Genomic DNA, 26,694 nt, shown 5'->3' with positions numbered 1-26,694 from the left:
ATATTTACATCAGACAAAAAGACCTCTCAAACTTCACGATAGTGATATAAATCTAATCTGTGCCGTTCACATACAGCAAACATTCACCTTGAACTTGCCCGAAAGTACCAACTATACGACGATACCGATATTGCACCGACTCAATAAGCGACATCCCGAAGATCTGGTCCACGAACAGTCCAGAACCGGGGCTAATCAATGGAGTCGTCTCCACAATGTCAAGCTATTGCGGGGTAGAAACCCTGGAGAGTGACTTCATGAAGAAGTGCTGTGTGGCGTGGATAAGTCTGACATTTGAGGGGGCTTTGTACGTCCTCATGCGGGGTCATTCCACTGTTCTAGACTCTTGGATTTCTTGAGAGTAGTATTTGAAGCAGCTTGTTCCCAAGAAATATTGAAAGTTGGAGTCACAATCAGTTCTCGGAAAGATTGAAAGTTATATTCATTCAAGCTGAACATATAAATCCTCAAAATGTCGAAAACGGAAACCATGAAGGCGGTCGTGTACCAAGGTAATTTCAACTGGATTGGCAACTCAACAAGGAAAACCCCATCATTAACAATGTCAATATAGAGCCATTCGAGGTCACAATCGAGGACCGCCCACTTCCAAAGCTCACACATCCTGATGAAGCTATTATCAAAGTAACCACCGCAGCAATTTGCGGATCTGATTTACATATGTATCAAGGAAGAACTGCAGCCGAAGGAGGATTATGTTTTGGTAAGTTTCAAGATGTTCAGTTGTGTGTAATTCTTATAGCAGCTGATTTGGCCTACAGGACACGAGAATATGGGAACCATCGTCGAAGTTGGACAGGGTGTCAGTCTGGTCAAGAAAGGAGACCGAGTTGTCATGCCTTTTAACGTAGCTGATGGGAGATGTCAAAACTGCGAGGAAGGTTATACGGCTTTCTGTACCGGAGTCAATCCGTAAGTTCGCTATGAACAGCCGATTATTAGCATTTTGACTAACCCATGAAAGCGGGTTTGCCGGTGGAGCATACGGCTATGTCGCAATGGGTCCCTATGAAGGTGGTCAAGCTCAATATGTCAAGGTCCCATTTGCAGATTTCAACTGTTTAACATTACCAGCCGGTACGGCAAACGAAGCCGATTTCATCCTTCTTGCCGATATCTTCCCAACAGGATGGCATGGTGTGGTCATCTCAGGCTTCCAATCCGGCGAATCAATAGCAGTCTTTGGTGCTGGACCTGTCGGACTGATGGCAGCATACAGCGCTACTCTACGAGGTGCAAGTGCTGTATACGTCGTTGACTCAGTTCCAGAAAGATTAGCAGCTGCAGAGAAGATTGGATGTATTCCAATTAACTTCACCAAGGGAGATGCAGTTGAAGCTATCATCAAAAAGAATGGAGGTATGGTCGATCGAAGTGTCGATGCTGTTGGTTATCAAGCTTCTGGTGATGAGAAGAAGGAGATGCCATCAATCGTTCTCGAGAACTGTATTAAGGTCACAAGACCTACTGGCGGAATTGGTGTTCCAGGCTTGTATGTACCAAGCGATCCAGGAGCTCCAGACGAGAACTCTGGAAAGGGCATGCTGTTGATTAGTTTTGGAAAACTGTTCGAGAAGGTATGCATTATCTGGATATAATATCGAGCATGACGGAGCTAACTCATTTTGAATAGGGACTGACTATCGGTACTGGTCAGTGTAATGTCAAGAAGTACAATCGGTACCTAAGAGACATGATCATTTCTGGCAAAGCGAAGCCTTCTTTCGTCGTCTCTCATAACATCTCCATTGATGAGGCACCAACTGCTTACGGGAAATTCGATAGAAGAGAGGATGGATATACCAAAGTTTTGATTCATCCTAACGGTCCAATAGAGTAAATTTCGATACAAGAGCGGTAGCTTTAGAAACATGTAACAATGATATAAATTATGATTTCGTGTCTGTATGTCGCGTGTCTTTCGATAAACCTCAGCGTCTGTGAGAAAGTCGAAAATGAGGTTCACTCAAGGCCACATTCTTAACATCGATTAAACCTTCGTCTTCCAACTTCATCCAATGAATCAATATTATGATTTGGAACGACGATTCTATCCTTTGCACTTCCATTGATTGTGTATAAAAGTGGAGATCTCAGCACGTGCCATGCATGATAGATCAAAACCTCAATTAGACCTGACCGCATGTTCAAGTTCTTTAGTAACAATCTGGTTTTGGCGAAACAGGTTTGGCTTTACTACTCCGTTGGGAATTATAAAGTGTTCTAGACTCTTACATCTTTTATTGGAAAATAACACACCTATTCTGTAACGCAAACCGAATTGGAAGTGTGTTTCCTGCAAACCACAAGGAGACTCCACTGCCATTCAAATATCAACATCTACAAAATCGAGAAACCTAGGAATCTCAAAATTCACTTCCTCATACTACCCAATCTCAAAAATCAAACGACACACCTAACCCATTACCATGGCTCCACGCGATGAGACCTCCGCAACCCTCCACCACACTATCAGTCTCCACGGCGGTAACGATGCCTCCCTCAACATAGAAATCGCCCAACCAATCAACCCCTCCCAAATCCTCTCCAAACATCCCAACTCAACCCAAGCCTTCATTCAAGCAACAACACACCGCATCCAACATGAAGTAAAGCACTCAGCAAACTGGACCTGTTCATGTGGACGTCCCGGAACAGAAGTAATCCACTCCCCAATGTGCTGGATGGGCCCCGACATGCCCGGCCCCCCGTACGAATACCGTATCATGGACATCGCTGGCGTGGTATGTGTAGACGGCGGCGTATGTCGGGAGAATTGGATGCAGTATATCAACGGCATTGCATCGACTACGGGGATCCAGGACGTGCATAAGGTTATAAAACCGTATGTGAAGGGACCGGATCCCGTGAATCCGATTTGCGGTTCGTGTTATGTGTGTAAGAAGGTGCCGGAGTCGAAACTGTTGAAGTGTAATAGGTGTAAGTTGATGAGGTATTGTGGTGCCGAGTGTCAGAAGAAGGATTGGGTGAGGCATAAGGGGGTTTGTAAGTTTGTGGAGAAGGTGGAGCCGAATAAGAATGTGGTTTTTGAGTAGATGCTGGGAGATGAGTGGTTTATGTTACTTTGGATAATTCGTGGAGGACTGTAACATCAAAGAGTGTGCAAGACTCGTCATTGATATTGATTGGCTGAGATTCATTATGAAAAAGCTTCTCAATCCAGCATTTTTAATCCGAATTCTGCCCAAACTATAGGAACATCAATAAGAACCAGATTCAATAAGACTGTTGTCTCATCCTCTCATAACTAGAGTTGGAAATGTCTCCAAAGAAGAGACGTACGAGAATACAAGCCATTTATCCTCTTCAAATTCTCAAACTACCACACTTCTCAAGCCAACTCAAAAAAGGCCTCCGCTTCATAACCTACTTTCCATTCCAATCTCAACTCTACAAACCACTGCATACAGTGCGAACCACTCGCGATGGCCGAGAAAGAACTGCAGTAAAACCTAATATCTCTCTGTCACCTCGCTAGATGATCGTGTATTCCGACCATTCTACCAGTACATACGATATTTCAGAATCTTTTATAACACAATTGACAATCAAAATTCTTGCCCATTCCAAAATCTTTTTACACCCAGCAGAGTAATCAGCAGCTTCTACCTTTATACTACTTATTCCAAACATCATCAGTTCACTACAAGTCCGATAGGACACCTCCTCACAGTATTTTCTGATTATTTCTTGTCGAAACGTTGTTCTCTCTTAATCAAATCGAGCATGTTCGCCATATGATCTCATTTGAAAGAAAAAAACTCATTACATATAACATATTATTGTTGGAAAGTCGTTTCAATGTTCTATGTGTTTGACTCTCTCTGGCACCAACACTTCACTTCACAAGCCCCACTACCCCACACACTCCTCCACCACCCGCCCAATCACACACCCCCACCACGCCAAGCACCCCCAAACCGTCCGATTTTGTTGCACATCGCACCCGAATGATCTCCTGCAGATTCGCTAGCGAGTCGACGGCGATTCGCCGACGGATCGAAGCGAAAATCCTTCCCTCCCTTCCTTTGTTGATGGGAACAAAGCTTATTTACCTAGGTACATTTGTTGGTTTTTCGCGACGTAAAAGTGTATACGAGATGAAAGTGGTCATAGGGTGTATCTATGGCTTTGAGGAGGGTTTGAACTTTTGAGTTGATTATTCCAAGAGAAGCTGGGCTGCCACAAGTTACAGTAGATGCGCTTGTATGTATCTCTTTTGCAACTGCAGCGTTGCATGTACTAAGCGATTGTATGTATATCCATCAGTAAAAAGTCTGAATAGTGAAGACTTTTATTCATTTTGGCTACTACATCTAAACGCGCTCCTCCCATGCATGCATTGTTATCCCTCGAACCACCCCACGCTAATAAATCCAGTTTCCCCCATCCCAAACATTATCAATGTTCGGAAGGTGCTCCATACATACATACATTGGTTTAAGGTACCAAGAATACTCAGGGAAAAATTACTTTCCAGTTACGCCCAAATGTACCGACCCCTTATAAACACATATCCCATCCCCAGATTCCCATAGCACAATTCTTTCGCAAGAAACCCAAAAGAAAACTCCACTTCGAAGAAACGCCTCTGTACTATGTATTGATGCCTGCGATTCCGGTACCCTGCAATATCAGCCACAGTTGCCATAGAAATATTCTCTTGTGGCCGATCGAAAAGGAGATTATTGTGTAATTTCCCGAGTGACTTGCTCCGTCCATCCTGAGCCCAGCTGTTTACCCTCATCCTCTCGGTCATCTACAGCTGCGGGGGTCTCTGGCGTAAGCTTAACTTCTGGCGTCGAAATTTGCGATTCCAGCAACGTCGTTGGGCCGGATTCGGAACCCCTAACCCCTTCATGTGAGTACGAATCGCTCACTCTTAGCGTAGCTACACTTTCTTCCAATGCTGATGTACCATCATCGGTCGGCTGCCTCGTCCCCGAACTTCGTCCTCCATTCAGGTGCTCAATATGCCGCGCAGCGTCTTGCTTGTCATCTTCATCGCCGTCTTCTGCGCCTATCATAGCGGCTAGGCTTTGGAAATTAAACATAGGTTCGAGCTCTGGGTTTCCGTTTTGCTCGTCCTCTTCAGGTGTGTCATCAGAGTAGCGCCCAGCATGTGCCATCTGGGAATCTTTTCGCAGACTGCCAGAAGCAGACTCGACAAATGAGGAAGCTGGACTTGATGCATTACTCATCTGCCGCAAGTGAGAAGGCTTGTCCGGAGCAGTAGGTGAGGGAGAGGGTTGGTGCGAACCGCCAATAGGCGAGAGGGTGGTATCTATGTGTCGAGGGCCTGGAGATCTGGAATTAGAGCTGCTCTCGCCCCTTGAAATATCCAGAGGTGTTGATGTGGCCGATAAATTGGATTGGCTACCACCGCTTCGATCAACACCTTTACCCTTCGGGTCTGAAGGGTGCAAGTTCTCTGAGGTGATCTCTCTCCCAAGGTTGCTCGCACCGCTATTCCCCCTCCGCCGGCCGAGTCCGAGCGACAGGCTCAGCGCACTGCCGTTAGCTGAGCTAGCGCCACTGCCATAAATCTTTCTTTCTTTCTTCTCCCTCTTCTTGTCTTCCTTAGCCCTTTTCTTGGCATCTTTAGCTGCTTCTTTCTCCCGTTTCTTCTTCTGCTCCTCTTCAGCCGCTAAGCTGAGGCGTATCGCCTCCAACATCATCATCTCCTCGAGGTCTTCCATCCTGTTTCTTCGCCGCGAAGCACCACCTTCTTGAACCTCTCGCCGCATCTGTGCCACTTGTTCACCAACGCTTCGTGCACCGCCTTCAGTACCAGCTGTGGCAGATGATGGTGTCGCAGCCCCACTTGTACCTGGGCTGTTGTCACCCCGATGCCTTCCAAAGCGACTTCGACTGCTGAAACCAAAACTTCTGTTGTCAGTGTTTCCGTTCATCAAGTAAGCGGCCGTGTGAAGTGCTGTGGCTGCTGCTGCCCGACGAGCAAGATGGGACCTGGCATTTGAGAGTTTAGTGGCCCAATCGGGTCGGATCCGATCAGTTGTGATGACCGTAGGCGCATTCGCAGAAATTGATGTGGTGCGTCTCTTGTGTGCAGTTGGAGCAACTGCAGGGCCACCAGTCGAATTCAAGGAGGAGGAGGAGGACATTGCAGAAGAAAGACTGTGAAGACCATGAGCAGGTGTTGTGTATGACAGTCCTCGTCGAAATGGGGGCGGTTCGTATGTAACACCAAATTCTGGCTGCTGGCAATAGGGACACATTGCGGGCTCAGATACTAATTGTTCGGGATCTCCTGCTCCCTCAGGTGGAGGAGGTGTTGGATTGTTTGGGTCGCTCACTTCATGCTCCGGCGGATGAGGGTCTGGTCTCTTGATTTGCACAAAACATTCGGAGCATATTGCTTGGTCACAACATCGCGTCTTGTTGAGATATGGTGGGTAGTATAAGAAGCAAATGGGGCATTCAGAAGAGTCTTTATATAGGAAGACCTCCACTGGCTGACCATTGACAAAGGGGTCGTTTGGAAGCTGGATCTCGCGGGGTGTTAATTCGGTAGAAGAAGTATTTTTCGAAGAAGTCGTGAGCGAGGCTAAGGTTTTGGATCGAGGCCGGAAAGGGGAGGCACCGGGTGCGGGCGGTGGTGCTGAGGAAGTAGGAGACGGAACGGAGAATGCTGGATGTGAGGGAGAAAGAGTCGTCGAGGTATCGGACGAGGCTGATTGTGACCGACCAGAAATAGGAACCATAAGGTTTTGTATGTTCGGGTTCGATGGATTTTCGGATTCTGCAGATGGACCTGGCATCATTCCTTCTGGGGGTATCTCATCCGCGGCAGGAATAGGCAAACCTCTGCCCGCAGCGACCAGCTGGTATTCCGTCCATTCTTCCTTAAAATCATCGAGACCACGCCAAAATGGAGCTATCCTTCGCTCGATCTGTAGTATATTAGTATAAAATTGCCAACCAAATGTACATTTTGCTCCAACGTACCATAAGCTGTCTGACCACGGGTTTGCTGAAATCCTCAGGGCCAGTATAAACGCCCATCGTGACCAGATAACCTCCGTCCACATGTTCCTCCTTGATGCTTCGTTCTCTCTCCTTTATCCTGTTCACCCTCTCCTTTTCCAGTTTCCGTGCCTCCCGTTCATGCTTGGTCTCCCTCCGTTCTGGTACATCCGTACTCGAGCCCCCTAATCCCAATATCGTCGACAAGTCAGGTCTACTTCCTCGGCCACTCCTCGCATTGTATGGATGTTGAGGATGATGTCGGTCACTTGGTGAGGTGGGACCGCTTGTCCCGCTATCCCCACGATGACTCTCTGGTCGCGACTCTTTCGTGCTGCTGTTGCCCATATTGCCCACACTTGCTCCGCATCTGGCGTTTCAACGGCGCAACGACAACGACAACGATACTGTGGCAGAGGTGCCCGTGGGCCGTGTTCGAGGGTATTGATGGCTGAGGGAGCAGACGCGGAGTCGTCGAATATATGCAGGTCTCGGCAAGCGTGGGGAAAATAGTTGGTACGACGTACAAGGAGCAACAGTCGACCGCCGTCTCACTCACAGCCCAGATGTCGCTCAATGGGCGCTTCTCGTGGGCCAAATCGATACTGCAGCCACACTATGAAGTTTGGTTGATCGATAGAGATAGTCTTCCCTGAATTTCCCGTCGAGATGCTGGATCACACGAGCTGGCGGGAGATAAAGGAAAGTGAAAAGGACTGGAATGTCGTCCCTCGTGTCTCAGTGATGCGAACAATCAGCTGCAGGGAATGCGATAAGAAGTCATCTGGATCTGCCGTGCTGCGCTTTCCTTCTGAACCTGCGATGGCGAGTCGCGATATGGTATGAATTGGAAAGGATTATTGATGCGGACAACGGAGGAGGTTTGTGTAGGTTGGCAAACAGCAGAAAGCTGGTATACAGTAACTCCAGCTTGCTTTGGAGATGACGGCAATTATTGCAGTGCTAAAGGCGACCGGCTTTGTCGGCTCCCAGCGCATCCTTGTAAGCCTATCAGAAAACGCTTTGATGCAGGAAATTTGTATGATGAAGGAGACTCTCGACTTTCTTGAACTTATTCATCTGATGAATTGAAAATCTTTCTTGATTTTCATTCTGTTTAGTTATTACATGTTTAAGTCGTCTCCAATTACCGGGGGTCAGATTCGTTTCTTGAACTGCAATACCATATGCTTTCATGTCCTGAGCTCTTTGAAAACACTGCTAATAGCCTGAAGCGCCGAGTATCAGCAAACACAGCAAAACAAACGCAGCTCGATGAATCAGTTGTGCTCTATTGAGCCCGAGATTCACTTCGGATACTCTCATTATAATCTGAGATTGTGCTTACTTCTTTTGAGCAAGTTGCAGTTAGCCTTTCGTGGTCGAAGTCACTATGCACAATCTGAGTCGGGAGAATACTTGGTGCTGGATGTCTTGGGAGTGCTTTCAACGTCTCATCACATCGCTCTGCGCCACCACTTCAATGTGTGGAATATGCAGAGCGTTTTGTTGTCTGTTAGAGACCATTCAATTACTGGTTTGTCGATCTTAAAACCAAGCACGAGACCGACGAGAGCCTACGAATGCTTGGGGGCTGTGTTTTGTCTCTTCGAATGAGAGTAGATTTTAGCGAGCTGGTCTGTCACTTGGGTCGTCTGAAAACATGGTCTTCTACTACTACTTACCATTTCACATTCTCTTTCTGAGTTCTGTCTCTTGGGCAGTCAGCTTGGTCTGTCCTTCTGCGAAGGCACTGCTTGTTTGCTTGGCGAAAGCTATTCAAATGAAGCAGCCGGGTGAGTTTCAAGTTTCGTACTGCATCTGTCCATCTTGTAAATTGCACTTTTTTTTGAAGCAAAATCCACCGGCATACTTTGTTTGACCTGCTGCTGAACGGTATCAGCGAGAACTCATGAAGGGAAGGATGCTCCAATTCATAACGTTTGCTACACACTTGATATATGAGCCTCGTACGATTGCTTTGGATAAAACCATCACCAAGTCACGAGTCAGCAAAAAGCTTATCGGAAGTAACCTCATCGACAATGCACTAGTCCTTCGGGTACCACCATCACCACCATGTATTGATTGAGTGTCTCATTTCTAGACAAACTCGCCTCAATCGAAATGATCACGACGGAGCTTCCCTTTCACATCTTACGAACCGGAGCAGCTCAACACACAAGTGTTTACCCGACGGGGATGTATCCGATATCCCCCCTAGCGAATGGTGGTTGTGTTGTTGCAAGCTCGTATGACAACGATGATGTGCTGGCTCTTCCGTGTTGCGAGAAGAAGAGTGAATTGTACAGTACATTTAGATCATCTTCTAAGCCATTTAAGATAGATATGTCCAACATGAACAAGTCCATCTAAATATGGCATTGCCCAAATCGAGGCAGATCACATGTTCGACCCTTCAAGTAGAACGTGCCCTCACCGCCAACCTGATTTGTCGGGTCTCGATGCAAGCAGCAGCCCGCAAGCAAACGCCGCCGTCTCAGATGTCGCCATTGCCCCTTGCGCTTGGCACGATGGAATCGGTCGGTGATTCGGCGCTTGATCTAATCGCGGGTCGCTAGATCTTCAAGGGTCTTGATTTAATCAGGTCCAGAATCCAGATCCGACGAAAACAGTCAGTCAACCAGCGGCGTAAATAACGGCTTCCACCACTCACTCCGCAGCATCACCTCAAAACCATTCCAAATGTGCACCGAATTGATCGCGAAAGCTGGTTCTACATTGCGATAGAACACGGTGCATCGTCAACCATCCGACAGACAACCATAAGCAGAGGCGCAAAGTCTCTCGGCTCTTAATCGTGACGCATTCCATCTGCTTTCCAGCCCTTTTTCCTTGGAAAAGACCCCTAATCTGTTGAAACGGGCTTGCCGGATGTAAGCGGCACTAGATCCTTCCTTATCGGTACGAAGTGTGCTTGAGAAGGGAGCTTCAATACAAAATGCCCGCAATTCGCCCCACCATCACCAGGAACTTTGCACGGGAATAATATCGAACCCTTTGTTTTCTGATACATCTAGGAAGACGAACACGAGTCGATTATGTTATAGCGTCTCTCTCATCATTGTCTTTTAGATTTCTACACTTAGAACCATCTTCCTTCCCAAAACTCTCACCATATCCCATCACCACACTCCCACCAACATGCCACCATCTCACCCACCCCTCTCCACCGTTCTCCCTCCTCTCATCTGTGGAACCGCAACCTTCAACAATCAATACAACCCCGATACCTCCAAAATCCCTTGCAACGCCATCATCCAACGCGCCCTCGAACTCGGCGTAACAGCATTCGACACCTCTCCCTACTACGGTCCCTCCGAATCCCTTCTCGGCACCGCCCTCACCCAACCCGCCGTCCTCTCCTCCTTTCCCCGCGAAAGCTATAAGATCCTCACCAAAGTCGGTCGCATAGGCGCCTCCGAGTTCGACTACTCACCAGAATGGGTCCGCTACTCCGTCCAGCGATCATGCGAACGTCTACACACAAAATACCTAGACGTGGTCTACTGCCACGACGTTGAATTCGTAACCCCCTCCGAAGTCCTCCAAGCAGTCATCGAACTCCGCCGTATCCGCGACACAACCGGAACCATAAAATACATCGGAATCTCCGGCTACCCCGTTCCTCTTCTCTGCGAACTCAGCGAGCTCATCCTATCTTCCACAGGCGAGCCCTTAGATGTGGTAATGTCATACGCGAATTACACGCTGCAAAACACCACGCTCCAGACGCAAGGGCTTCAGAAGCTTAAGAGAGCAGGCGTTGACTGCGTCCCCAATGCAAGTCCTCTCGGCATGGGACTCCTCCGCAGCGTAGGCGTGCCCGTGGGCGGAAAAGGAGATTTCCATCCTGCGCCGCCAGAACTGCGTCAGAAAGTTGCGGAGGCGGCCAAATACACGGCTTCGAATGGCGATAAATTGGAGACGGTAGCTATCCGCTGGGCGCTCGAGACCTGGGCGCGTTCTGGTTCGCAAAATGGTGTCGGTGTAAGTGTGATGGGCGTCAGTAACCTGTCTGAGCTGGAAGAGACAATGTCCGTGTATAATTCCATTCTCGATGGTCTACCAGTCTCCGGACGAGAGGTCAGCACAGAGAAGAAGGTCTGGAGTGAGGAGCGAAGAAAACATATTGCCGAGTTGGCGGAAGGTGTGTGGGCTATTCTGGGGGACTTGAAGGATTACACCTGGGCGAGTCCAGACGAGGGATACATTAATATGCGCGTTGCGAAAGGTGTCGTTGATGTCGTTGCACCGTTACCGACACTTCCTGCCCCCAAGGGAACGGAAACTGGGTTGGAGACGGATAGGATTGTCAAGACTAGTAGACTATGACGCTTATAATAGTGTCTTGGAGCGGATAATGAGCTTTGATAATTATGATGGTGTCTTCGGGTCGTAATGCACGTTGGAAAATACCAGGAAAGCATTTCGATAAAAAAATATTACAAAATGGCGTTTGAGGTCACCTGGATTGTCGGAGGACATCTCAAGGCGGAATTAGCATGTTGGCGTTTAGGAAAGCTAAATCGGGTTTTCGTTTATATTTGTTGGAGGCCGAGAACAGCGTTTAATAATATAAACTTGTTTCCATACTACTTCTCTCAACCTTCGTCCTGCAGTATTCAGGTTCTTGAGCTGCCCTTACTTTTGCTCTTCATCACTTCCACTCCTTCTCGCTCAGACCACCCTTAGTTGACAGGCGAAGCGAATATAGAGTCCTAAGTAGCAAGTGTATAGGATAAATTTTTGTCTATAAAAACAACATGAAATCTGAAACCCGTTTTTCCTACCAAAGTCTCAATATCAGCCATTACGCTCACAACATTTTTATCCCCTTGCCGGTGGATCTCATGATATATAAAGCAATCTCAAAGCAAATATCCCAACGCCCCATACCATCATATTCATCATTCCCATCTAATTATTCGTACCCTCCTCTAGTGTGCTGACTTTGGTATCATGGCCATTCGTGGTCACCTTACGGCGATCGCGGACAGCGGAAGCGAGATCCTCAAGTACGGTGATTGTGGATTCCCAACTGATACATGCGTCGGTGATACTGACTCCCTTCTTGAGACCAGATGCACCCTCTGGAGGAACTTTCTGACTGCCTTCATTGATATTGGACTCGATCATCACACCAATGATGGATTTCTCGCCTGCACGAAGTTGCTCCGCAACCACAGCGGCAACTTTGGGTTGATTTCGATGGTCTTTGTTTGAGTTACCTGATATTGTGTTAGAACTAGTTGCACTCCGTGATGACAAGTAAGATGAGAACACATACCGTGAGAGCAATCAATCATAATAGCCTGCTTTTGCTTCTTCTTGTCCAATGTCTCCTTGACAATCTTCACACTCTCAGCATCATAGTTGGTACCCTTAGTCCCACCTCGGAGAATAACAAAACCATGCTCATTTCCACTTGTGCGCGTAATGGCAGCTAGACCATGTTTCGTGACACCCATGAAGTGGTGTTTAGCAGCAGCAGCTCCAATCGCATCAATGCAAACCGTCAAGCTGCCATCAGTTCCGTTCTTGAACCCGACGGGGAACGACAGACCAGATGCGAGTTCGCGGTGTAACTGTGACTCGGTGGTTCTGGCACCAATGGCTCCGAGAGAGATGAGATCCGCTAAGAATTGAGGAGAGATTGTGTCGAGCATTTCGGAGGCAATTGGCATACCGAGATTGGTGAGATCGCAGAACAATTGACGACTGATGCGGAGACCTTTGTTGATTTGGAAGGATTCGTCGATGTCTGGGTCGTTGATCAATCCCTTCCACCCAACTGTTGTCCGTGGCTTCTCGAGGTAGGCCCGCATGATGATGACCAAGTCGTCGCTCAACTTGTCAGCTTGCTCCTTCAATCTCTCGCAGTACTCGAGTGCTGTCTTTGGGTCGTGGAGAGAGCAGGGTCCCACCATAACGAGGAGGCGGTCAGATTGGCCCATGATGACCTCGACCGCATCTTTGCGGCCTTTGACGACAGTCTTGAGGGAGGCATCGCTCATAGGAACTTCGGATACCAGTAGAGCAGGCGGTATGAGAGGATCTTGACCCAAGACTACAATGTCATTTAGTGCTGTTCTTGTTTGGAATCTCTGGGATTCAAATATGGAACCCATGGCGGGGTCTGCGATTGCTTACTGCGGGTGTCGTCTACAAGAAAAGGTTCCATGTCGAGGATTGGCATGGTTATTGTATTGATATACTTTTGGCGGTGCGGCAGACAAAATAAAGGTGACGATCGACTGGAAAACTCAGTGGGAAGTTTGTTAGACGTGGTACAGTTGAAGGTGAGTCAAGCGAAATGGGAAGCCTTTGCTGTCAATTTTAGAGGGGTAAATAAAAATTCAGGACCGACCACCGGGAACTAGCCAGCCAGCCACATGGGCGTATCTGGGATGGGCGGTTTATCACACGTGACGTCGTATGATGTCGCCGAGTTCGATGACGGCGACCGGTTCGAGCTGCGGTTCTTGGAGCTGGAAAGAAATGGACATCGTCTCGAGTTGAGTCTCTTGCCCGATAAGGAACTGGAACTGGTCGTACCGGCGTCATGTCAACAACATTGGCAGTTTCTAAATAGCAACGAGGGGTCGTCAACACTGGGGCTATAAACTTAACCGTCGACGACCCAGCTGTCAAAATGACCAACTTACAAGAAATACCATATATATCATATACCGCGTAAATACCGTAAATGGCGTTTGCTGATACACGAGCAGCTTCTCCTGCTGAGATCTATCACGTAACATCTCAGCTGTCATTTCCATTGTACCTGACGGCAATTTCTTGTATCGTGTTGTATCTCGGTGATATGGGCAGCTCAGCCTCCGGTTTTCGTTGAAAGTCATTGAAATCCGCTTCCGGCGCCCAGTCGAGAGAGTATCTTCACAGCATTACGGGATCGTTGGATGTGCATTTTCAATACATATGTCGTGCCCTCCGGCCGTGGATCGTCAAAAGGTAACCTTGTGTCGACTGGTGTTCCTCTGATTTCGAGAATTTCCTTTTCATGTAGGACACGGCTGCTCGATTCCACGTACCGGCGCCTACTCAGTAATCTTCACAGGTGACGAACTTTCTTTTGGTATCTCTGCAAGGAGTAAATTTCCGATATCGTTCCGGTCATCTCTGATCGTCTCTTGATGGTGTAACAATTCCTCCACGACGCAGGAAATGGGCTCAAGACTTCCAGATGGTTGGAAATCCGTCGTGTCAGCTTGCAAACTGGGAAACTGGGCTTGCGGATCAGACAGAGCCACCGGGAAAAGAGCCATGGTAACACTCACCACTTGGCCCTCCTTTGATTGCACGGTGTCCTTTCAGGAATTGAACAAAATGTCAATATATTGGTTTCCATGCTTCGTGCTCATAGTGTTCTTCGCGTGAACAAGCGCCTTCGACGCTTCGCCCCGAGCCACTTCCAGCTTTAGCTGACCCGAACTGACACCCGCGCCACATGAGGCGCTCTTTGGGATGGCCCGGGGGGACCTCGAGCTTCGCGCTTCCCCAGCTTCCAGTCTCAACATCCAAAACACTTCAGAGCTTTGGGTGAAGCAGATCTGAAACCCACCGCCAAAATCTCACGCAACCTCGTCCAGAACCTCTGAGGATGAGTGCATCACGTTCGTGGTCGTCCATATAATATAATATCAGGGATCGCCTGCGGCCTGGCTGAAAGACTGAACGCAATCTATCACAGTCGGCCCTGAACCTTACCAAGGCTTCCACCAGCCTTACCGGCACAAACATCAAAACCAACCACAGATACAACGTACGAACATCGCATAAAACGTGCCACCATCAACCCGAGGGCGTCTGCCGAAATATACAGATAATGTTTGCCGAGTGGAACAAAGCTCGCAAGAGGGGACGAGAGGAGGACGATGTGCCCGCGGGCTTCAGTGAACATAGATCTGTATGCTTCCGCTTGAATTGCTTATTCTGTGGCCAACATCATTCTAACATATCACCAGAAACGTCGAATAGCAGCGTTACCACATCGACAGTCACCGAATCTCGCTCGTCCACTGTCCCCTCCCTTTTCTTTCAACACAAATTATACTTCGCAGCCTCCCGCCCCTCCCACGATTACACCGGTGGATTCTGACGTGGAGGATAAGCCTGCGTCCGATGAACCCCGATCCTTCTTCTCACCGTTTTCCTCCTCTCCAGCATGTACAGTAACACCAAACCCAGCGGTATCGCCTTTCAGTTCACAGAACACCCAATTGTCGGACGCAGCCATGTACTCTGACGAGATGGAAATGTCCGATACAGTGCATCTATCGCCAGGTTCATTTCACAACGACCCGTCATTAACCATTTCTGGAAGAATACCTACACCGATACATAGCTCGTTCGCGCCATATATTCGGTCCGAGAAAGCTTCTGTCCATCACGAGAATGATTTTGCGGATGACGAGGCTCTGGTTGACCGGTTCCGGCGAGGCAGACGATTACCAAGCCCGATCAGTGAAGGAGAGATGAGTCCGAGTGTGATCATTGACGGAATGGGTGATATGCAGATGGAGGTCGATAACTCATCGCATCCTGAGCGCGAAACTCCTACAAAGAAAGGACATACACGATCAAAGCACAGTTTGCGGAACTGGACGGGATCAGGCTTTGCTTCCGAATTCAATGGCAATATGAAGAAGAGCTTTAGTATGGGCTACAGAGCTGATTGCGAGAAATGTCGATTGAAGGTGCCAGGACATTTTAGCCACATCATCACGTATTAAAACCCGAGCACACGATATACCATGACCGGCGGATTTCTTACCCTCTCCCGGTTGGGATTGATGGGTTTCGGCTATTTGACTAGCATGGCGTTAAGGAGGGACACTGGTTATGACTGTAATGCCGTAATGTATGTTTATATGGCTTAGCGGAATGCTCATACCCATCATAGCGTTTGAATCAACATTTATCAGAATTACACGCCTAGGACATTGAACTGATTATCCATGTCTTTTAATATTCAAGAGTCTACTCTCTGACAAACAGTCCGGCCATACCCATTCCAGTTCCGACACACATACTTATAACTCCAGTCTGTAGACCCTGCCTTTCCATCTCTGGTAAGAGTCCGGCCAGCATCCTCGCTCCAGTAGCGCCCAGCGGGTGTCCTAACGCAATAGCACCACCTTTAGGATTTACCCTTCCCTCCTCCATAGCACTCTCTAATCCCAACTTCCTCAAGCAGTAAATAGCCTGACTAGCAAACGCCTCATTGATCTCCCATAACCCAATATCCTCATTCTTCAGCCCGTGTTTCTCTAGTAACTTTGGAATGACAATTGCGGGACCAATACCCATCTCATCTGGCGCACAACCAGCAACAGCTGACCCAACCCATTTCCCTATTATTGAAGACGTCAAGCCGAGTTCGGTCGCTGTATTTCGACGAAGTAGTAGAGTCGCAGCTGCACCATCCGATATCTGGGAACTGTTGCCAGCAGTTGAAGTGCCATCCTTCTTGAACGCGGGTTTCAACTTCGCCATTCCCTCCAGGCTCGCATTCGTTCTTATTCCATCGTCTTTACTAACGGTAACCTGCTGCAAATCCCCTACCTTTTCTCCGGCTTTATTAACCTCCTGGAATCTTGTCTCGACTGGCACGATTTCCTTCTCAAATAGCCCCTCAGCCTGCGCTTTCGTAGCTCGTTGATGTGACGCTACGGCAAATGCATCCTGGTCTTCTCTCGATACGTTGTACCTCTCAGCAACATTCTCGGATGTAAGACCCATTGGCATGATACAATCCTTGACATCCTTCTCGGCATCCTTCAATTCAGGCCAGAGATCTATAGGTATAGCTTTCGAAGCATAATTCCGTGTCATACTCTCTGTTCCCCCTCCAATACCGATATTAATCATCCCGGACTGGATCTGGTGCGATACTGCGGTGATGGCGCTCAGACTAGAGGAACAGGCTCGGTTGACTGTGTAGAAGGATGTGCTTGTGGGGAGACCGGCGTGGTTTGCCGCCATACGGCCTGCTTTCGAGCCACCTAATTCGGAGAGGACAACGCCAACTGCCACATCTTCTATCAATGACGGGTCAAGGTTTGGATTTGCGGCTAGTGTGGCGCGAAGAACCTGGCATAGTTACTTAGCAACGACTTAGAAAGTCTGAGGAGAGATTGGGTTCTTACAGTTGAGAGAAGCTCTTCTGGGTAGGCATCTTTGAGACCTCCTTTGTATGAACGTGTTATAGGAGTTCGAAGGGAGGATAGTATAACAATGTCATCGGGATACTTCTTGAGGATGTTCGAGAGACCCTTTTTCAAAGGCCCCGCCATCTGGACGGTGGAATTGAACTATTGATTTCACGAGTTCAAAATCACAAATGTAAGCAAGTGCACAAATGTAAGCAAGTGTAGAGTCAGAATCTGTACAATAATCTCAAGTGCAAAATATATAAAACTAAGATCAGAAGAGTTCTCGCCTTCGAGAAGAGGTTGACATGGAGCTGATACAAACTCGTCGGCAGCCGTCTTCGGGCCAGAAGCTTGGGTGGGGCAAATCAAGCCTCTCAGCAGCTCCCGCATAAATACTCACCCGCCACTTCCCCGGCTTGTAGGGTTTTGTTGCACATCGCAGCAAAAACACCATGCAAGGAGCATTTTTGTTTGGGGTTTTGGTGTAAAATGGAATAAAACGTGACCCAGAAAGGAAATTGGTTTATAAAGTTCGTTTTGTTTCAACCATCCATACAAGGATGTAGTATTTCTGGAACGGGGTCGTATCTTTTGATGCTCGTCGCACTCCTTGCGCGACGGCAGACTCTGTCCTCGATTGACGGCTGACTAGCATGTTGTGAGATAGGTTGGCCGTTAGGAGCATTTTGCCGGACATGAATGCTGGGAGAAGCGAGGATGGGTGAAATCCCGTCCTTCTCGACTTGGATAGCATCTAAGATATCTGATATCCAGGTGTTGATCTTGAGATATGAAAGAGTTCTAAGGCCGTATGATATTCTACAACGAACATAAAACTAAGTATCACGAGGGTGTCGTGTAAAATTGTGACCCCCACGATCTAAAGAAGCGGTGGGAGCTGCGGGAATCCTCTCGTGGATTGGGGATGCATCCGCAGATGATTGTGTCACCGAACGGTTGGTGTTGATATCCAATTCGGAGATATTCCTGGTTTCCGGATCCATTTTGCACGTTCGCTACCAAAACGGTGATGCTCGAGTAGGTACGGAACGTGACCTTCCAGAAGTGTGACCCCCAAACACTTTTGGAGAAAAGCTTGGTTCCGAGATAGCATACATTGATTACTCCACGAATAAGATAGAGCGGTGGATTAGATTGAATAGCGGTGACGTGAAGGCTGAAGGAGACATAAGTCACAAGTGGCTTAAAGCAACAACAAACTGACCTATGGAGCCCGGATATATAATTGGAAAAAGATTTGGGTAGGGATGTAGATTGGTTTCATAATGACCCAAGAGCCGGAATGCTACATATCTTGAGGCTGCAAATTTTAGGGCTTTACACCATGGCACATATTCTTGAGGCGCATTGTGAAACAAATGCCGAAAAATCGACACGAGTTTGATCATGAGTAAGACGGCCTGGATAGAGCTTTTCGGAGCCGGTAGTTGTCCAAAGAGGCATATCTAGTATCTGCTGACGCCGAATGTCGTATGCAGTTGCAAGTCGGCGTGGGGGTTCCCCATACTAGAGCGATAGTGAACCGTCTCATCTCATAGTATCCCCTCAGATTCGTTGCTATTCTCAGAGTTTGGCGCCGTACAGCCACCAATACTTCGTATCTTCTTCCGTCAGAGGCCGAGTACGCTCGTCAACTTTTACATAGATTCCTATTTGGATCATATGAACTAGGAAAGCATGGAGGCCTCTCTCCGTGCGATGTGCAACAAAGTATTCTCTGTTGTTCTTGATCCGTTTTAGTCGCTACAGAGATCTTCCAGGATTGTAAGCATCCTCCTCTGGAGCTTCACCAGCTCAGTCTCGTCGATGGTCCCCTTATCTTGCGTGGAGGCCTCTCTGTCTCCCTCACCTTGAATACGAGTTCTCACTAGCTCACTTTTCGTTCCAAAGAACGGGACACCAAACTCTTGGAGTTTAGATGTCATCTGCCTGGTCATCTCCAGCTGCGCTCTATAAACTTTCATGTCGAATGTCTCGAGCTCGCGAGCCATCTCTTCGACGGTGTTGATCGAAGGTGCTGAAGAGAGAGCACCACCGACAGCTCTCCTAGCAGTATATCAACATCAACAGTCTGAAAGGTCCTCCTGAGTCGCGACTTACATCACCTCGTCCAGTTTCTTTTGGCCCTCTGCTCGAGATGCCTGTCTTTTGATCAGTTCCACTCGACCATTGAACCATTGCTCTTCATGTTCATGTTGAGTTTTCATCATTCTCCGAATATCGTTAAGAACATTCTCGTGTACCGCAACCGTTTTCATAACACAACGCAGACCGGCAGACCATTCGATGATAGTAGCAGGGTCGACTATCTTCCTGGCTGGAGCTGGAACTGGCTCAGGTACTTGCGGTGCTTGAGAAGCTCTATTGAGCTGTTGCTGCCATATCTGGTGATAATGGTCATGTTCTGGGGGCACATATGGCGGTGTTTGGGTTCTCGTAGGTCTAATCTGCCCTTGTGCTACTGGAACAGCCTGTGACTGGGAATAATTTGAAACAACTGATTCTTCAATGGTCGCTGGTTGTCGAGGCGGAGGCTGTGACTGGGATGATAAGCTGGCAAGATTAGCAAGGATTGATGCCAAGTTGGGCGCGTTGTAGTTGTAATCTGCCATATTTAAGGTATGCTGAGAAGAGAATGAAGCAGATTACGCTACTCCAGTTGTCTTTCAAAAAATGCCTGGCCGGCAATCTCAGATGACGTTAACCTCAAGTATCTTGTGCTCTGTCATGCAACCAACACTCCCATGATGGGATGCACGTTCAATCAATTGTGGCCGTTGCGCGAAGCGATAAATCTCTTAAATTGCTGGCTGGCAGGCACTTCCATTAATTATGTAGCAGGTTGAGAGTCCGTGACGGAAATATGAGGTGAGCTTGAAGCGCGTCGGCAAAGTCCCGGCGCCAGCAAATGTCTACATGGGGATCATTGAACCACCAAAAAAGTGCATCACCCGATTTCCACGAATGTAAATGTAAATATCACCCACCCACGCCAATCTCCCTATAGCAAATTCCCTTAATTATCCTATCAGAATGGGGCCGCGATCTGCGACAGACGCAACGCGCTTTACGTCGACAACACCACACGTCTCCGCGAAGCTACCTCCAACGTCGAGCTCTAAGAATACAAAAGCATTCCCCTCGAGGCAACCCGGACCTCCAGGCGAAACACCACAAGAGAAAGTCAAGCGCCTCAGAGCCGCTGCGAATAGGGCGAGGGAGGCAGATGTCTCACAATTTGATAAGTTGATTGTACGGGGGCGTGTGTGGGCTGATAGAGCCCATCGATTCACAGCCTTGGGTCTGATTGCAGCGACTTGTAAGTTTCTCAATTGGTACTTTGCGCCCAATCGATCAGACCTCTCTTAATTACTCAATACAAAAATGCCCAGCTAATGAAGCATACAGTCATCTGCGGAGGAGTTACGTTCTACGCATTAGGCGATATGATGGTTCACAATCGAAGAAAGAGGGCGGAATTCTTTACAGAACAAAAGGCATTGAAGGCCAGCGCTATACAGACCGCCAAGCAAGCCCTTGATCAAGGCGTTGCTACCGAGGATCAATTGGCCTTCCTCCGCCGCGAAGAAGAACATGATGCTCAATTGGCAGCTGCAGCTAAAGCCAAAGCCGCCAAGAAGGGCATTTTCAAGAAAAGCAAGGAATGGCTATTTTCTGGCTTGAAGAAAGAGGAAGGGGTCGAGCTTGCAGAAAACAACGAAAGGGAGATCAGTCACGGGGAAATCAGTGAGGAGGGTTCTTCGATAAAAGAGCGGGCAAGTGATGTCAGTCGTGCAATTGGCCAAACACAGAGCGCGATATCAGACAAGACAAAAGGCGCATTCGAGGAGGAAAAGCAGAGACAGCGGGTAGGAGGGCCGCTGGATCGATTAGGTACAGCCACGGAGAGTGATATGGACGAAGACAAACCGAAATCCGGTGGATGGACATCATTCATGGTACGGCGATGAAATGACATGTAGGTTTTGGATGTAGAGACTGTATCATATGGGCATTGGAGGAAATGTGCATTGTCATGGCGTTAAGCAGATGGAACATCCCTATCATTTGAGTGGTGAATGTAATGTCAATCTACCACCCGTCCTTCTTTTCATCTCGATTGTGTGCGCTGAGCGGTTCCTTCACCATGATTGGGTCTCTCCACTCAATAGCTTTTGTCCCAGAATTCACTTTGGACGCGGAACCTTTGCGGAACCAAGTCATGATACTTTTCTCCCTTGCTCTTTTCTGTTCCCAGATTGCTAGCAATCGTTCTTCTCTCCAATTCTTGATTTCCTTCATGTTGGCGTCGAAAACACTCTGTCGAATAGCCTCCTGCTTGTCCATTTCCGCCAATTTGAGCTGTACGCGTTTGTCTTCACTCGCCAAGGTCTTCGCTCCTGTTCGAGCCATTTTCATCTCCTCGTGGACTTTTAGTTTGAAGGAAGTTGCTAGTCCATCTTTAAAGCCTCGGTCATAGTCTGATGTCGTGATGCTTTTTTTCTCTCGTTCGGTGTCTTTATATTTTGATTCCGTCGGAACCATGGCAGCGCATAGCGGTTCTAGCCATAGTATTTGGCGGTTGCTTCCTAGAGAGTGGAAGATGAATGCAACAAGGATAAAGCATATCGCTAGACCCAAAGTGTAGGTCGCACTCTCGTTGTTTGCTTTCATTTCCAGTCGCTCTAGGATCTAAACTTGGATGAAGATCATTCATTGAGACGAGGTACTCGAGTACTTATGGTCTATATTCCAATTGTGGAGTACGCTTGTTACACATGAGGCTCTGCTGCAGGGCTGGATTTGTTGTTGCCTAAATACCCCGCCTGCAGGTGTGCTTCAGAGTAATTCAGGGAGCCCTAGTCGGATCGAGCGAGTTAAACATCTTAGTATAATAGACCTCCTAGACGAGTACTGAGATTGTGTGCTCGTACTACAGTAAAAGAAACGTACCTGTAGCTTAAGTTAAATGTCACGGGCGCAGCTCGTAGCTCTATACTAAGTGTACTACTAGAACCCCTAATGTTACTGGATATCTAAGCGATTTAAGGAACCGGTGACGCAGGAGGGCTACCTGAACCCGACGATTATCTCTTCTGACTGCTGCTGGTGATGTAAAGTATTGAAAAGCATTTCTTGTTGCTTGACTGACAAAATAAATCGAAGACTAATAAGAGTCAATGGTCGAAAATCATCAGTAAAAAGGGTCAAGTTCCTTAATGTTCTCTGTTGGTCGATGCACCAACCATATGCTCCTTACACACTGCAGAAGTTGAAGTCTGCCTTTTTGCGGGGTTACTCGTAGGCTGGTTCTTAATTTGGAAGCTTTAGTGCCGTATTCGTCCACTGTAGTCATTTTCACAGCCGCTTTGGGATCATGTTGTCCTAGAATGAAGGCATCGGGACTTTGGCAGAGTTGGTTCGTCTAGGGTCTTTCTTCCAACTTCCGGGAATTACTTGGCGAGAAGCTACGAGTGAATGGTCAAGCTAACATATTCATATATCTAGCTGTGGCAGCAGCAAGCTCTTCAAGCTGAAGGAGCCGGGGCGAAGTAATCCTTCGATTTTCAAGCGACAAGGAGAACTGAACGTAAGGCAAGACATTTAATTATGAATTAATCAAATCTTTCGAATTTGATACATCTTTTTATATGTACTTGCATCTCTATACTGTACTGTTTGTGACCCGCCGACATTTCTGCTACTCTAGCCATGTTTCTTTGCTTGTGAGCCTTCAGTCAATTGAGTCTCTTTTGGGAAGTGCGATCTCGTTACAGGTCCAGCCGCCGATAATGATGAATCCAAATTGCTTGGACAAGTTCCGGTACGAAGCGTCAAATCTATCGCCGGTTAGAGACATGCCATAATGCCACATCGTAAGGATCGTATGCAGAGTTGCAAACAGGAGTGAAAGTGACAACTAGTTGAAAAGCCACAAGGTTGTCACTCGCTTAGCGATACAAGTATTGTATAAACCCATTTCGACTTTATTCTCAACCACAAACAGTCAAACAGTCGATGTTCTTGAATGACAGAAAACCTATGCCGTTCATTGTTCCCTCACCGGTATTGACTTCCCTTGTCGATGCTGTAAATATACACGGCAGAGGAGAAGAATTCCCCGAATGTGCTCGCCTGTTCCCTACGTCACCTGATCGACCGCAAGGATCTCGCCCAGTTTTCAATTTCTTGTCGCGCCAAACCAATCATGCAACAACAACAATCTCAATCCATGAAAGGTTCCTGATATGGTTATTCTCCGAACCGCTCCCCGCCTGTCACAATGCGAGCCACCATGTCAAAACGTCCGGGTCGAGAAATACCCTCGCCCATGATGTCAGACATCTCGATCTCGAGTAGTCTCCGCCGTTGATATGTCGCCTCGTTCGCCAAACAGAAAGGAGGTGATGCCGCTCTCAATCATACTCTGTGGGACCGAGGACCTTAAGATCTCCTCACTCGCGCTGTTTTCCAACGCTCATATTGTTTTCAACCCATTTTCATGATTAATTGATTCCATCTTCCCTCTTCTGTTTGCATGATACATTCTTTCCTTTCGCGTGGCGTTGTTATTCTCTTAATTTCCTAGTCCTCACCATGGCATTTACCCACGAACCTGGGTGGATTGCGAGTGGTGGTGATGCAAAACGACCTGTCTTCAGCTCGTCGAAAACATCTGATCGATTGCGAGAAAGCGGATACAAACCACGTTTCGGCTCGAAGATACAGTCACGAAGACAATCGGTGTTCAGAGAAGAAGGTCTGGAAGACTTGGACACTACCATACACCCCTCTCATCCGGCACATGAATCACAAAAGTCGGATTCGGAAACTTCTCCCACACAAGACACGAAGGAACTAAAGGCATCATCAGATACCACGCGCACCAGTACAGATACAAAGAACAGCTCAGACATGACGAGGGCTAGCATAGATGCTTCCCGATGGTATTCAAAGTTTTACAAATCTAGACCTACAGTTAAAGGTTCTTCAACAGCGCCGCCAGGCCCGCTATCATCGCTTCCTCGAGTAGCTTTAATCACCTTCCTGATCGCCATCGTCGTCCCCGGTTTTAGATACAGTTCTGGAAATGGACAGGCGATGATGGGAGGAGCAGACGCTGGCGTGATTCGAACAGGAGAGTTGGTGGACAATGGAAGCGTTATTGAAGGGCGCGCCAATAGTCCCACAGACGTGTGCAGGAGATGGGCACATCAAAGTCAGTTGGGGTTTCCCCCCGGGTTGAGCCACCGCTAATTTTTGAGCAGGTGCAAATGTAAATGGTACTCTGTATATCTATGGAGGTCAGACAAAAACGTCTTCTGGTCAGACGACCAACACTTGGAGTGGGTTTTTGCTCTTCAAAATCGCTGTAATCTGCTAACAATAATCCTGTCAGACAATAACCTCGTAGCTTTGGATCTCACCAAATCTTGGGACAAAGCTTCTCCAGCATTGACTGGCCTTCCACAGCCATCTGGTCCCCCGGCCGTGGCCATGGGCGCCCTCTGGAACTCGTACAATTCTCTATTTGTATATGGAGGCTATTTTTCAGACAGTCCACCGGTAGAACCACTACCGCTCTCGATATGGGAATACAATATTAAGTCTTCAAAATGGATCGAGCATACCAACCCTTCCACTTCCGCTGGAAACTATTCTGAGCCTGAAGGCCAGCCTATCCAAAGATCGGCTGAGGGGGCTGGTTTGAGCGTGCCCGAAATTGGTAGAAGTTGGTATTTTGGGGGCCATCTTGATATGTTCACCACTCCCGGATGGTCAAACCAAATTTATAGAGTTTACCTGAGAAGTTTTCTCGAATTCACACACCCTGGCTATGCCAACACTGGAATTGATGCTTTAGGAACCACCAAAGCTGCCGGTGTGGATGGGGTGTATCGAAATATCACTGATGGTGGACTACAAGATACCGCCGGCTTTACCGAGCGCGCTGATGGAGTATTGGTTTATGTTCCTGGCTGGGGAGAAGAGGGTATCCTTCTAGGACTCGCTGGTGGTACAAACGTCACCTTTGTGAGTTACAGTGCGTCGGCTCTAACAGAATACAGCTAACGATAAATAGACAGATATGAACGTGATAGATGTCTACGATATTGCTAATAGCACATGGTATAAACAGTCAACTTCTGGAACTTCTCCCCCGATTCGCGTCAACCCTTGTGCTGTAGTTGCGGCAGCACCAGATGGTACGAGCTTTAACGTATATCTCTATGGTGGTCAAAACCTCATACCCGCGGGCGAACAAATCCAATATGATGACATGTATATACTCACTGTTCCGTCCTTCACTTGGATTAAGGTCGACCAAGATGGCCAGTCAAAGCCACCCGCTCGCGCTGGACATACATGTACATTGTGGGACAGCCAAATGGTCGTTGTTGGCGGATACGTGGGACAAGATATCTCATGTGATAGCCCGGGGATGTACGTATTCAACACCAGCTCTTTACAATGGACCAACAGCTTCACATCTCTTTCTGGTGGTGCCGGTGGAGCTGGTGGAGCAAGCTCGGACAACGACGAGAGTAGGAAATCTTCTGTATTTGAAGGATCTTTCGGATATCAAGTTCCGGGGGCAGTTCAGTCGGTCATTGGTGGAGGGTCTACGGGAGGAGCGACGGCGACACAGCCCGCTGCTGGTTCTGCAGTAAGCGGCCCAATTGCCACCGGAAAACCTCCAACCTTCACTGTAACTCAATCCGGGTCAACAGTCACCTCAACGTCAGGTCCAACTGGTGGCGCAAACCCAGTGACTGGCGAATCTCGCTCCGGATCGAAGACGAATATTGGAGCTATTGCTGCAGGTGTAGCGGCGGCTGTGCTTGCGGCTTTAGCAGCCTACCTCGCGTTCTGTACTTGGCTTTACCGCAAACAACTCAACATCTACAAAGATCACGTTGCAATGGGTCAAAGACGCAACCTTAGTCCAGTCCCGTGGGGAGCTGCTGCTGGTTTAAAACCACAGAGCGAGAAAACTGGCGCAGCTATGATTGGACCATTCGGAACAGATATCAGCAACAGCGGGTCGAACAGTGCTGGTCGTCCATCTGTGGGTTCAAGTCACAATACAGGCCCAGCGTATTCGTCCAAACGAGGATCGTCATCTAATCGCACGCCTTCCAGCAACGGACCTCCTGACCCTGCTGCTGTATTTGGAGGTGGAGTAATGCCGGGTGGTGGAATAGCTGGTAAAGGGTATGCGATGGGCGCAGAGCCGTATGTTCGGCTCAGTGAAGATCAAGAATTCCTCAACACACAGCATAGTGGAGCGCAAACACCATATGGTCGTCCAAGCGGATCGACAGCTCACTCTTCGAATGAGGACCTGCTTGGTGGGTTGGAACCTAGTTTTTTTAGTGTGGTGTTGAACCCGAGGAGAACACTGAAGGTTGTGAATAGTGATTAAGAAGTATACATATTGGGT

The 26,694-nt window shown here is 48.0% G+C and overlaps 11 protein-coding genes across 11 annotated transcripts; 6 read left to right on the top strand and 5 right to left on the bottom strand.

Moving 5' to 3' along the window:
• Window positions 1-472: 472 nt before the first annotated feature.
• GLAREA_07659 (GroES-like protein) lies at window positions 473-1,861 on the top strand (the record flags this gene model as incomplete). Its single annotated transcript, XM_008082346.1, has 5 exons — window positions 473-512; window positions 575-724; window positions 783-933; window positions 986-1,598; window positions 1,655-1,861. The coding sequence occupies 5 exons, from the start codon at window positions 473-475 to the stop codon at window positions 1,859-1,861; spliced, it is 1,161 nt and encodes a 386-aa protein (XP_008080537.1).
• Window positions 1,862-2,450: 589 nt separating this feature from the next.
• On the top strand, window positions 2,451-3,077 carry GLAREA_07658 (HIT/MYND zinc finger-like protein; the record flags this gene model as incomplete). Its single annotated transcript, XM_008082345.1, has 1 exon — window positions 2,451-3,077. One exon carries the CDS (start codon window positions 2,451-2,453, stop codon window positions 3,075-3,077), a length of 627 nt encoding a protein of 208 aa, XP_008080536.1.
• Window positions 3,078-4,727: 1,650 nt separating this feature from the next.
• GLAREA_07657 (uncharacterized protein) lies at window positions 4,728-7,377 on the bottom strand (the record flags this gene model as incomplete). Its single annotated transcript, XM_008082344.1, has 2 exons — window positions 4,728-6,956; window positions 7,012-7,377. 2 exons carry the CDS (start codon window positions 7,375-7,377, stop codon window positions 4,728-4,730), a joined length of 2,595 nt encoding a protein of 864 aa, XP_008080535.1.
• Window positions 7,378-10,194: 2,817 nt separating this feature from the next.
• On the top strand, window positions 10,195-11,385 carry GLAREA_07656 (NAD(P)-linked oxidoreductase; the record flags this gene model as incomplete). The annotated part of the gene is made up of 1 exon (XM_008082343.1): window positions 10,195-11,385. The coding sequence occupies one exon, from the start codon at window positions 10,195-10,197 to the stop codon at window positions 11,383-11,385; it is 1,191 nt and encodes a 396-aa protein (XP_008080534.1).
• Window positions 11,386-11,970: 585 nt separating this feature from the next.
• GLAREA_07655 (Aldolase) lies at window positions 11,971-13,234 on the bottom strand (the record flags this gene model as incomplete). The annotated part of the gene is made up of 3 exons (XM_008082342.1): window positions 11,971-12,281; window positions 12,341-13,120; window positions 13,204-13,234. 3 exons carry the CDS (start codon window positions 13,232-13,234, stop codon window positions 11,971-11,973), a joined length of 1,122 nt encoding a protein of 373 aa, XP_008080533.1.
• Window positions 13,235-14,899: 1,665 nt separating this feature from the next.
• GLAREA_07654 (uncharacterized protein) lies at window positions 14,900-15,806 on the top strand (the record flags this gene model as incomplete). Its single annotated transcript, XM_008082341.1, has 2 exons — window positions 14,900-14,980; window positions 15,039-15,806. The coding sequence occupies 2 exons, from the start codon at window positions 14,900-14,902 to the stop codon at window positions 15,804-15,806; spliced, it is 849 nt and encodes a 282-aa protein (XP_008080532.1).
• Window positions 15,807-16,053: 247 nt separating this feature from the next.
• On the bottom strand, window positions 16,054-17,369 carry GLAREA_07653 (Thiolase-like protein; the record flags this gene model as incomplete). Its single annotated transcript, XM_008082340.1, has 2 exons — window positions 16,054-17,166; window positions 17,223-17,369. 2 exons carry the CDS (start codon window positions 17,367-17,369, stop codon window positions 16,054-16,056), a joined length of 1,260 nt encoding a protein of 419 aa, XP_008080531.1.
• A 1,616-nt stretch (window positions 17,370-18,985) lies between these two features.
• GLAREA_07652 (uncharacterized protein) lies at window positions 18,986-19,861 on the bottom strand (the record flags this gene model as incomplete). The annotated part of the gene is made up of 2 exons (XM_008082339.1): window positions 18,986-19,295; window positions 19,350-19,861. 2 exons carry the CDS (start codon window positions 19,859-19,861, stop codon window positions 18,986-18,988), a joined length of 822 nt encoding a protein of 273 aa, XP_008080530.1.
• Window positions 19,862-20,282: 421 nt separating this feature from the next.
• Window positions 20,283-21,220, top strand: GLAREA_07651 (uncharacterized protein; the record flags this gene model as incomplete). The annotated part of the gene is made up of 2 exons (XM_008082338.1): window positions 20,283-20,568; window positions 20,658-21,220. 2 exons carry the CDS (start codon window positions 20,283-20,285, stop codon window positions 21,218-21,220), a joined length of 849 nt encoding a protein of 282 aa, XP_008080529.1.
• Window positions 21,221-21,341: 121 nt separating this feature from the next.
• GLAREA_07650 (uncharacterized protein) lies at window positions 21,342-21,923 on the bottom strand (the record flags this gene model as incomplete). Its single annotated transcript, XM_008082337.1, has 1 exon — window positions 21,342-21,923. The coding sequence occupies one exon, from the start codon at window positions 21,921-21,923 to the stop codon at window positions 21,342-21,344; it is 582 nt and encodes a 193-aa protein (XP_008080528.1).
• A 1,923-nt stretch (window positions 21,924-23,846) lies between these two features.
• Window positions 23,847-26,676, top strand: GLAREA_07649 (Kelch motif; the record flags this gene model as incomplete). The annotated part of the gene is made up of 4 exons (XM_008082336.1): window positions 23,847-24,468; window positions 24,518-24,595; window positions 24,649-25,283; window positions 25,333-26,676. 4 exons carry the CDS (start codon window positions 23,847-23,849, stop codon window positions 26,674-26,676), a joined length of 2,679 nt encoding a protein of 892 aa, XP_008080527.1.
• Between the last annotated feature and the right edge of the window lie 18 nt (window positions 26,677-26,694).

The sequence above is a fragment of the Glarea lozoyensis genome, assembly GCF_000409485.1.
Source record: "Glarea lozoyensis ATCC 20868 chromosome Unknown GLAREA16, whole genome shotgun sequence".
Lineage (NCBI taxonomy): Eukaryota > Fungi > Ascomycota > Leotiomycetes > Helotiales > Helotiaceae > Glarea > Glarea lozoyensis.
The sequence above is the reverse complement of the archived record's forward strand: the minus strand, read 5'-3'. Positions and strand labels throughout refer to the sequence as shown.